Source organism: Tursiops truncatus, chromosome 17, assembly GCF_011762595.2.
Source record: "Tursiops truncatus isolate mTurTru1 chromosome 17, mTurTru1.mat.Y, whole genome shotgun sequence".
Classification (NCBI taxonomy): domain Eukaryota; kingdom Metazoa; phylum Chordata; class Mammalia; order Artiodactyla; family Delphinidae; genus Tursiops; species Tursiops truncatus.
In genome coordinates, this window is record NC_047050.1 from 59,436,222 (window position 1) to 59,447,108 (window position 10,887).

Consider the following 10,887-nt stretch of genomic DNA (forward strand, 5'->3'; position numbering starts at 1 on the left):
CCTTCCAATGCAGAGGATACGTGTTCCATCCCTGGTCAGGGAACTGAGATCCCACATGCCGCGGGGCAACTAAGCCTGCCCGCCACAACTATTGAGCTCACACACCTCAATGAGACAGCCCATGTGCTGCAAACTACAAGCCGCCACAACTAGAGAGAGAAAACCCGCACGCCACTAGAGAGAAGCCTGTGCACCACAACGAAGAGACTGTGCGCCGTAACAGAAGATCCCATGTGCCTCAACAAAGATCCCATGTGCCGCAACTAAGTCCCGACACATCCAAAAAAATGAGGAAAGTAAATAAAATAAATAAATTTTTTTTAAAAATCACCCTTAACGAGGCTGGTGAGCACCATCCATCCCACTGAGGGCTTGAATCGAACAAAAAGATAGAGGAAGAGTGAATTTTCTCTCTTTGCTTGAGTTGGGACATCCATCTCCTTCTGCCCTCAGTATCAGTGCTCCTGATTCTCAAACCTTTGGACTCAGACTGGGACTTACACCACTAACCCCGCAATTCTTTCGACTCAAAGTGAATTACACCACCAGTTTTCCTGGTTCTCCAGCTTGAAGACAACACATCAATGGTCCTCTCAGCCTCCATGCTCGTGTGAGCCAATACATATATACATAGATATATGTATATAGTTGACCCTTGAACAACTCAAGGTTGGGTGCTGACCCTCAGAGCAGTCGAAAACTCATGTATAACTTTATAGTCAGCCTTCTGTACCCACAGTTCCGCACCTATGGATTCAACCAGCTTCAGACTGAGTAGAAATGTAGTACATATTTATTGAAAAAAATCCATGTATAAGTGGACTCACACAGTTCAAACCTGTGCTGTTCAAGGGTCAAGTGTATATCCTATTGATCCTGTTTCTCTGGAGAACCCTGACTAATATGGAACTTATCTCCAAATAAGATCGCATTTAAAGGTATTGGGGGTTAGGACTTCAAGGAGTGGCAGATAGATACAAATCAACCCATGACAAGATCTTTCATTTATTTTGTTAAAAAGTCACCAAACTGATTCACAGTGTTTCCCAACCAAGGCCTGCTTCTCAGATGAAACATTTCACTCTACAGTGGAGACCTACCTGCTCCTTGAGTGTCTAAGAAGATGAATTATTTACTTTAGAATAAAGATCTAAGACCATGGCCACATATCTCCTCCAGACACCAGAACATTAGGCAGTGTCTCTCTTTTCAGAGAATTCTCTTTATCCTGCAACATACATGTCATCACTTCTCCTTATATTTAGCTTGGAAACAAAAATTTGTCACCCTGATACAGTCACTGAAGTTTTTAGATTTCAAGCTCAATTCATTGTTCAAGAAATGTATTCACTTGTTATCTCTCACTTCTGCATCAAGCCCACAGATTGTTGATACATTTTCAAATCAGATACCTTCATGAAATTAGAGAATTAATAAGTGGAGACACACACACACACATGCACATAATATCTCATATATAATAGATTTATATAACATAGAATAATAGTGAAGTTTTTAAAGTAAAATTAGACCTTTTTTAAACTCATGCTTTCTTAGCAACTCAATATCAGTTTTTGGTCAACTATCTTGCAATTTTAGAAAATGTAAATGTCCCATACAGATGGATATATGGGTACATGGATGTATGTCTCAGAGGGTCATCAAAGCATTATTTGTAACATCAAAAGATAGAAACAACCTGATGTCCACCAGAAGTTAGTTAAACAAAACATGAGACAGCTACAGAATGGAACACAATTCACCACCCCCCAAAGACCACGTTTTTGAAAAATATATAATGACATGGGGTAACACACTTGGTATATTTTAGTGAAAAGCAGGTTACAGAAGGATATGCATGATTCCAATTTTAAGACTACATGTGCATAAAAGAATATAGAAGGGATATTCACTGAAATGTTCACATGCTTATCTATAGGTGCTACGATTGTAGACAATTCTTTGTTTCTTCCTGGTACTTTCCTTAATTTAAACTTTTTCTACAAAATGCATGAATCACTTTAAAAATGAAAATATGATTTTTTCTAATAAATGGGAATTTCCTTCTGAAACGTTACTGCCTTACACATTGTACCATTCATACCACTGGCTGACTATTTTTCACAGATCTTAGTACTGGACTCCTAGGGGATAATAGGGGGAGATCAAATATTTATACAAATAATTATGTACTTAGCACTTTAATGCAACCCGTGGTGTTATAAAAAGGCCTTGATGAAAAAGTATATTCTCAATGAAGGATGCAGAATGCACAGAGGAGGAGTATTCCTGACATAGGAAACGGCCTAAGTAAACAAACAGGCAGCAAAATGCCAGGTTTCCTCCGGGAGTAACAAAAACTTCAGTATGAGTTGTTTGTAAGGTTTCTCACAGAATGCCAGGGCATGAGGCAGGAACATTAAGTCAAGGGATGGATGATCATAAAATTTATTGTTCAAACTAGGACCTTTTGAGAGTGAACGTTGAGTGCTCATAATAGCTACTAGGAGACACCAGGCATGCACTAGGATTATACAGGGAAACCGGGACATAAGACTTCCCTACAAAGGGCTGGGTCACAGTGAGCCTTAAGTGCCAGCCTAAGTAAGATATTTGAACTTCATACACACAGTCTTGGAATCCTGGGGTTGAAAGGAAATGTCAATGCCCTCCAGCTTGGCCACCCCATCCCTGCCTGTCCAAAATTTCCAAGCATATTTATCAAGCCTTTGTTTAAATATCTCTGTGACAAAGAATGCATTGCCTTGGAACAGCTCTGTTAGAAAATTCTTCATTGTATTGAGCTGAAATTTATCTCCCTGTATCTCCCACCCATTTGGCCCAGCACTGCCATCTCAGAGAGAAAAGCACAATACTAATCTCTCTTCCCATGGAGAGTGAAAGATGTAAAGACAGATACTATAGCTCTCTAGACTTTCTCCTTTGCAGGTTAAATGTCCTACAGACATCCTTCCTACAGCATCCCTGAAGTTTGTCACTATTTGCTTTTTTTTCTTTTTTGTGTGTGCGGTACGCGGGCCTCTGACTGCCGTGGCCTCTCCCGTTGCGGAGCACAGGCTCCTGACGCGGAGGCCCAGCGGCCATGGCTCACGGGCCCAGCCGCTCCGCGGTATGTGGGATCCTCCCGGACCGGGGCACGAACCCGCGTCCCCTGCATCGGCAGGCGGACTCTCAACCACTGCGCCACCAGGGAAGCCCTGTCACTATTTGCTTTGTGTCTCCTAATTAGTTTTTAAAATGTTCCTCTCTTGTCATCTCCCTGCTACCATCTTTGTTGGAGCCACCATCCCTTCCTGCTTATACTATAATAACTCCTCCTATGTCATTTCTCTCCCTCTCTCTCTCTCTCTTTCTCTCTCTCTCATTGACCATCCCTCCAACGCTTTGTCCATATTGACCTTTCCAAAACACAAAACTGATTGTGACCCTGCTGTGCTTACGACCTTCAATGGCTCCCTGTTCTTCTCAGGATAGATTACGGCTTCAGAGCATGAAGTTCTATCCCCGACCACCACTCTAGTCTCATCTCCCTCATCCCCTCTCCTCTGTGTGTGTATCCCTTCTCTCAGTTCCTTGCACAGGACTTTTGCCCTATGGAAGTTACTGTCACCTGCACTTGGAACCCTCTTCCCTATACCACCTGCGCCTTGATAACCCCTACTCAGCTTTTGGGTTTCAATTTAAACATCACTGCCTCTGGAAAGTCTACCCCAATTCCATTAAGTCTGGATTAAAAACCCCTTCTTAAGTGGTTCCTCAGGGACCTAAGCTTCCCCTATTATACAAGTAAAACATTTAATTAAAATCACCTGCTTATTCATCTAACACCTTTGCTATATTGTGAACTCTGGGAGCAGGTCTGCTCTTTTCAGCAGTTGTCATAAGTGTCTAGCACAGTGATTGGCAAATAGTATGCACGTGTGTGTGCGTGTGTGTATGCGCACGTGTGTGTGTGTGTGTGTGTGTGTATATATGTATGTGCTCAAAAAATGTGTTAATGTGTAGCACCCAGAACCAGGTACAATTGTTCTAAATGTGGTCTGCATAATACAGATTAGAAGGTCTATTGTTTTCCATGTGCTATACACCATACCTCTTTTAATAAAACCTAACATTATTTTATTTTATTTATTTATTTTTTTAAAGAAGATGTTGTGGGTAGGAGTTTATTAATGAATTAATTTATTTTTGCTGTGTTGCGTCTTCATTTCTGTGCGAGGGCTTTCTCTAGTTGTGGCAAGCGGGGGCCACTCTTCATCACTGTGTGCGGGCCTCTCACTATCGCGGCCTCTCTTGTTGTGGAGCACAGGCTCCAGACGTGCAGGCTCAGTAGTTGTGGCTCACGGGCCTAGTTGCTCCGCGGCATGTGGGATCTTCCCGGACCAGGGCTCAAACCCGTGTCCCCTGCATTAGCAGGCGGATTCTCAACCACTGCGCCACCAGAGAAGCCCCCTAACATTATTTTAGAAGAAACATCTCATGGTTGATTTATTGTCAGTTTAAATCCCTAAACCTTAACTACATGAAGCCACCACTTCTGTCTTTAACTTTCCCTCTTTTCTCTCTCTCTCTCTCTCTCTCTCTCTCTCTGTCACACACACCCAATAATTTGCAATTGATTTTTGGCAGCCATGCATGATATATTTCATATCTATTTTTGCACACTGCTTCTAAAAATAAAAAGTCAAAGTATGCTACAACTAATTGATAACTTCTGGACTCCCAATCCTTATGCCTTTTGTCTGAGCAAATGTGATCAGTGTGCTATGCCTTCATGGATGTTAAGAATATTGAATAAAACAGGAATGAAGATGGACCGCAGTAGCATACCATCCTAAAGACGTCCATCTGTCAATCAGCTATTCTTTAGTAAACGCATCCTGTCATTAATCCGGCCCACGTGCATGCTTCTAATCCAGAAGAATATCACAGGATCTGGGCCCTTCCTAAAACCAAGGTGTTTGAATTGATTAATGTTAAGTGAGTATAACCATGTTCCAGGTATTTTCACAAACTTTATTTTAGTCACCATTTCCAACACCTACTATCCTTTTTAATAGATGCTAAAACTATCATTCAGAGAGAAAGTCACACAACGAGCAAGTGCCAAAGCAGGGACATGAGCCCAAGTCCTGTGACTCCAAACTGAATACCACACATTACACTGAGATCCTCTAAAAGAGAGAGTATGCATTATTGGACTTACGTGGGTTCCTATTAATCACCACCCACTCTCCCAAATATCTGTTGAATGAATGAATTCTTTTTTTTTTTTAAGATGTTGGGGGTAGGAGTTTATTAATTAATTAATTTATTTTTGCTGTGTTGGGTCTTCGTTTCTGTACGAGGGCTTTCTCTAGTTGTGGCGAGCGGGGGCCACTCTTCATCGCGGTGTGGAGGCCTCTCACTATCGCGGCCTCTCCTGTCGCGGAGCACAGGCTCCAGACGCGCATGCTCAGTAGTTGTGGCGCACGGGCTTAGTTGCTCCGTGGCATGTGGGATCTTCCCAGACCAGGGTTCGAACCCGTGTCCCCTGCATTAGTAGGCAGATTCTCAACCACTGCGCCACCAGGGAAGCCCTGAATGAATTCTTTGATTCAAGATTCTTAACCCGAGGTTCATGACAACACAAGGGGTTCCAAGAGTAGGCTTGTACGAACCTCCTGAAAATTTATGGAAAGTACCATGTTTGTATATTGTGCATTTTTTCTGAGGATAGTAATGTACATTTGAGTCCCACGAGGACTGTGGCTCCAAACAAGAATAATCTGCCGTTTAAATAACTCTCTTCATCATCATTCACCTCTGTCTAGAGTTTCAAATGCACAAATTTCTTTAGAAAATCAAACTGAATGTTTTTATCTGTAGCCTCCATCACTCTCTAGCAGCTCTTAGAGATCTCACCTGTTGGTCCCTTCTGAGCCTTCCTTCTGGTATCAAAAGATGCCAGCTTGTATCTTTGATATCAGCTTATCAGAAGGCTCTCTTACAAGTCCACCTAGCTTGGTCTTCAACCTCTTCCTGGGCCAGGTACTATACTGAAAACAGTTCCCTCGCTTTCACAAAGCCAAAGCAAAATTGCAAACAGCTTTTTGTGCAGCTTTTCCCAGCCTTGGGCAAGGTTGGGATAGATGTGGACAGCAGTAGGAGAAAGCCACTGAGATGTGGATGGGAGAGGGAGCTGGTAGATCTGGAGAGTTGGGGGATTATCTTAAGTACCCAGAAAGTCTACACCTTTCTTCTGTTAAATAATTGGAAGACTACACCTTTTCCTGATAATCAGGGTTGACTTTCATTCTTCATTCTTTACCATGTTGTATTATACATTGTATCTTTCATCTTATTCAATGCCTGGAGATCATAGTCATTGACAAGAATTGTACAAGAATTCCCACAAATTTACTGAGCATCCTCATTGGGTCCAGGCTATAGGCTCGAAGTATGCTCAGACAAACAGAGCTGATGCCAGCCCTCGAGGAGTCTACAGACCAGTGGAGGACAGACAAGTAAATAGATACTTGCAAAAAAGAATGGTAAATGCTCTGATAGAAGGAACAGAGGAAGCTCTGGGAAAAAAGGGGAGAGCCACCCACCCATTCTGAAGGATGAGGGGCGGTCTCCAAGAGAAAGTGGCTCTCAGCTGAGTCCTTAGGGAAAAATAGAAGTTAGACCTAAGAGAAGGACAAAGAGGAAAGTCATGTTTAGTAAATAGCTTGATATGCATAAATTTGCATACAACATGCATAAAGTATGTATTAAAATGTGCATAACATGTGTAGAGGGAGTGACTGATGAGAGATAAAAGGGAAGAGAAAGGCAAGTCCCAGAGAACCTGTGTACATCAACATTATTCTCAAAAGGAAAAAAATAGAAATCCACGGTAGACTTTTCAAAAAAGATCTGCATGATCATATTGCATTTTAGAAAGACCATTTGATACAGTATGGTGACAAGACAGGGGGCATGGGGATGGGTAGTAGTGGCCTCAAATGAGACTAACAGAAAGTTGTGACCAGAATCAAATTTGGGGTGGTATTGACTTACACTAAAACAGTGGAAGCTGAGCTGGAGACGCAGGTATGTGTATGAAATGCATTAAGCAGGGAGAGCAGATAGGACTAGGTGTCATGAATGAAAGAGAGGAATGATGATTCTGTCTAGGATGATTCTGTCATGTCTGGCTTGGACAATTAGGGATGCCATTTGAGCACTGGAGAATAGAAAAGGAGAAGCAGGCCTGGGAGAGAATGAGAGCAGACAAATTCAATTTGAACATGTTGATTTTAAGGTGCTCCATGGAGATGCACCTTAAAGTGGAGATGCTCCTTAAAGTGGAGATGCTCTATAGAAAAAGGTTGGTATTTAGGAGAAATATCTGGATAGGCTATAGATTTGTATGTAGTGGGTGAACCCACGGGGGTGGAAGAGGTTTCCTAGGGAGACTACTGGATGGAAAGGGAAGAGAGTCAAGGAACACAGGGGCACACCAATGCTGATGAAGGGAAGAACTTTAGAGGCGTTAAGTGAAACTCAGAAGGTCAGAGGAAAACCAGGGAAGTGTGGTATCAAAGAATCCAGGACAGAGTTTAATAAAAAAAAAGAAAGAAAGAAAGAGAGGGATGGTGTGGGGGATGGCCAACAGTTCAAAATGACACAGAGAAGACTTGGGGGAGGTTGAACACAACACACTCTCTGGCTTAGCTCCCAAGAGTTCTCTGGTGGCCCTGGCCAAGGTTTGTCTTCAGAAGGGAGGGCAGAAGCCATTGACTGTGGATGAGCAAGTTACTGGGTAGTGGGGGCATTGAGATGGTGAATGTCACCCACTCGTTCAAGAAGTTTGGTGGGGCAGACTTCCCTGGTGGCTCAGTGGTTAAGAATCCACCTGCCAAAGCAGGGGACACCGGTTCAAGCCCTGGTCCGGGAAGATCCCACATGCCGCAGAGCAACTATTGAGCCTGTGGTCTAGAGCCTGCGAACCACAACTCCTGAAGCCCGCATCGCGGGCACCACGATGAAGAGTAGCCCCGGCTCGTTGCAACTAGAGAAATCCTGAGTGCAGCAACCAAGACCCAACGCAGCCAAAAATTAAATAAATTTGTTTATTTAAATAAAGAACGTTTGGTGGGAAGGTAAAGGAGAAAAAAATTTTTCAGCTAGAGAGGAAGTGCAGAAACTCAACAAACACCGATTGACTGAAGTGAGGAAGACGTCCTATTCCCGGCAGACCTGGCTGGGTGAAAAATTCATAAACAAATGCCAGAACCGGCTTCCCTCTCTGCGTCCTGCTGAGCGCTAGAAAGGCTTTTGTTTTCATTGTCTTTATCAGTGAGAAGCGGCTCGGTTCGGGGCTGAACCTGTTAAAATGAAACCAGAGTGTGTAGCAGGACAGCCATCGAAAGCCTTGGACCCACCGCTCGCACCTGAACGCCGGCTGCCCCTTCCGACCCTCCCCACCTGCCGTATTTGCCCTGCGAGATTTCCAAGTCCGGATCAGAAGCACCCCTGCTCAGCTGAGACTCCGGGTTCCCTCAACTCTTCTCCAAAACCGAGCCAGATTCATTTGAAAGTCAGCTTGTTCAAATAGTGAAGTACAAAGGGCCGAGGGGGCTGGCTGTGCCGCCGCCGGCTGTGTGCACGCCGGGCAACACCTTCCCTTTGTGGAGCCCCCGAGGGGACCCGGCCATGTGGAACGGGCTCCCTCCATCTGCGAGATGTCTGTTGCCTTTGGAGTCAAGTGTGGGATCCCACAGCACATTACAGAAGCAGATGACTTTAAAAATCCCTATCCTCTCCGCAAAGCCCTGGTCCAACAGGTAATCCACCAAACGCCGAGCCCTCTCGCGGCCCCGGAGGACCGAGCTCCCCGAGCCCCGAGACCCGCTGCGCCCAGGGGAGCTCCCACTTGGCACAGGTTCCAGCCGCGGTGACCGGAGACTCGTCCACGGCCCCTCTCTGCAGGGACTACCGGCTGGGTTTCCAGAAACGAGATACATATTTACAAACCCAAACATTCCCTGGCAACCAAAGCTCGAAATGAGTTCCGCTCTGCATCTCGCGCGCCTGGAAATCGCTGCAGCTGAGTGCACGGGAACGCAGCCCAACGGGGACCGCTTTCCGGCACATCCGGAGGCCCTTTGCAAGGTTTCTCGGCTGACAGAACAGCAGCTGGGACCCGGGAGCCCAAGCAATGGAGGACGGGGAGAGGGAGGCGCCTACCGTACCCGCTCGGCGCGGCGGCTCATTGCTGCGGCCGTCTGGGCGCCTGCTCCGGCCCGGGCGCTGCGGACGCGGCCTCTGCTGTGAGCTCTGCCCCGGGACGGCTGCCTCGGGCTGCTCTTGTTTGCACTGGGCCGTTTGCTTTTGGGATTTCTCCAATGCAGATGTAGTCAGGGGGCCGCTGTCCCGGGGGACAATGATTCCATTGGAAGCTGGCCTTTGACAAGACTCACACATGACCTTTGACTAAAATGGCTTTGGGGAAGGAAAGTGACCGGAGGCTGAAGACCGGGCATCCAGAGCAGCCGTCCGCATTCCCACCCCCAACAGTGCCAAGTTAATTTTTCATCCCGTAATCTTTCAAGGAGAGTCTCTGTGAGGTTTGATTTGCCATTTCTCCCTCATTCTGCCGGATTCTTTATCCGGGGTTTCCGAAAGGATTTTGCTGCCGAAGTTTCCTGCCGTGTTGTTGATGACTTCCCTGAATTAGCATTCCCAGGTTAAACGCGAGCAGTATGTTGTATAAATTCCTCTAACACTCTGGAAAATAATACCCCCATTTTTTCCCCTAAAGCATGCTACAATTGACAAAGGGCTTGTGACAATCATGCTGTCACTTGGCCTCCCAAACAATGACAGGAAGACTCTCCTATTACTACCATTTTACACATAAAGAAAAAGAAGCTCCAGAAAAATAAGACATTTGCCCAATCACCCAACCAGAAAGTGAAATCTGAGTCTTCTCAATCACATCCTGTCCGCATCCACAAAGCACCCACCTCCCTGCTGGGTGACCCACCCCAGTAACTTAATTATAACACGTAAGCACATGTCATAATGCATAATATACAGCAAGAGTAACTATAGAACATTTTAATGTTTGGATTATAAAAGCGTTAGGAAGTGTTTTAAAATAATAGCTGTTTTGGTTAAGGATATCCACAGATATCTTGAGTTCATGGACCACGTTTCTTTATGGTCTAATTTTTTCTCTTTACCAGCTGCTGAAAGAATGCTATAGGAACCAGACGGGCAACTCTGAAGTGCTGGTACAAGCCTAGGGGTTCCTGAGGCTGCTTCGAGAGTCTGTCACTAGTCATGACCAGAGCCTTTTTCCCTCCTTTTTCTGGGTCCTTCCAGATGGCAAAATGCTAAATAGAAGGGGAAGAGGCTGTGGGATTGTAAAGAAAGCCCCCGTGAACAAGGAGGCAGCCTCCCTGATTTTAGTGTGAAGAGGAGAGCTGTGATGGGGGTCTGCGGAGATGCTCCAGAGATGTCTGGTCTGGCCAATGGCATCACCCTCATTTTTTCGTGATACTCACACTCAGCCTGGCAGGACTGGAAGGAGTCAGCCAGGAGGAGAAGAGGAAGAAGCACATCACTGACTCATACAACATCATGTCCAAAAGCTGTCCTGATGCCTTTGGCAAACTGAAAATAGTTCCTGCAGACAAGAGCGGAGGGTGTGGGAGGCTGTGTCTAGAGAGGAGGGTGTGGGTTTGGACTCTGACCAGCCTCCTGTGTCACCTGAGGGAATTTGGACTTCATCCTGCGGAGCCCAATGGGTTAATATAACTGGCTCCGGGTTACCAGCTCATAAGAAAAGGATGCAGGAGTCCTATGCTGTTCTACAACAAGAAGAATATATAT

The 10,887-nt window shown here is 45.2% G+C and overlaps 1 protein-coding gene across 6 annotated transcripts in view; it reads right to left on the reverse strand.

The window, feature by feature from the left end:
* The window catches only part of ENPP2 (ectonucleotide pyrophosphatase/phosphodiesterase 2), a 108,118-nt gene extending 98,097 nt beyond the window's left edge, over positions 1 to 10,021 (reverse strand). Inside the window, exon 1 of one of the 6 annotated variants that reach the window (XM_073794693.1) lies at positions 9,238 to 10,021. In XM_073794693.1, the coding sequence (XP_073650794.1) occupies positions 9,238 to 9,474 (237 nt within the window). In that variant the 5' untranslated portion in view covers positions 9,475 to 10,021. The remainder of the gene's footprint in view (positions 1 to 9,237) is intronic. The other 5 variants (XM_073794690.1, XM_073794689.1, XM_073794692.1 and 2 more) reach the window with 5 other exon arrangements.
* Positions 10,022 to 10,887: the final 866 nt, after the last annotated feature.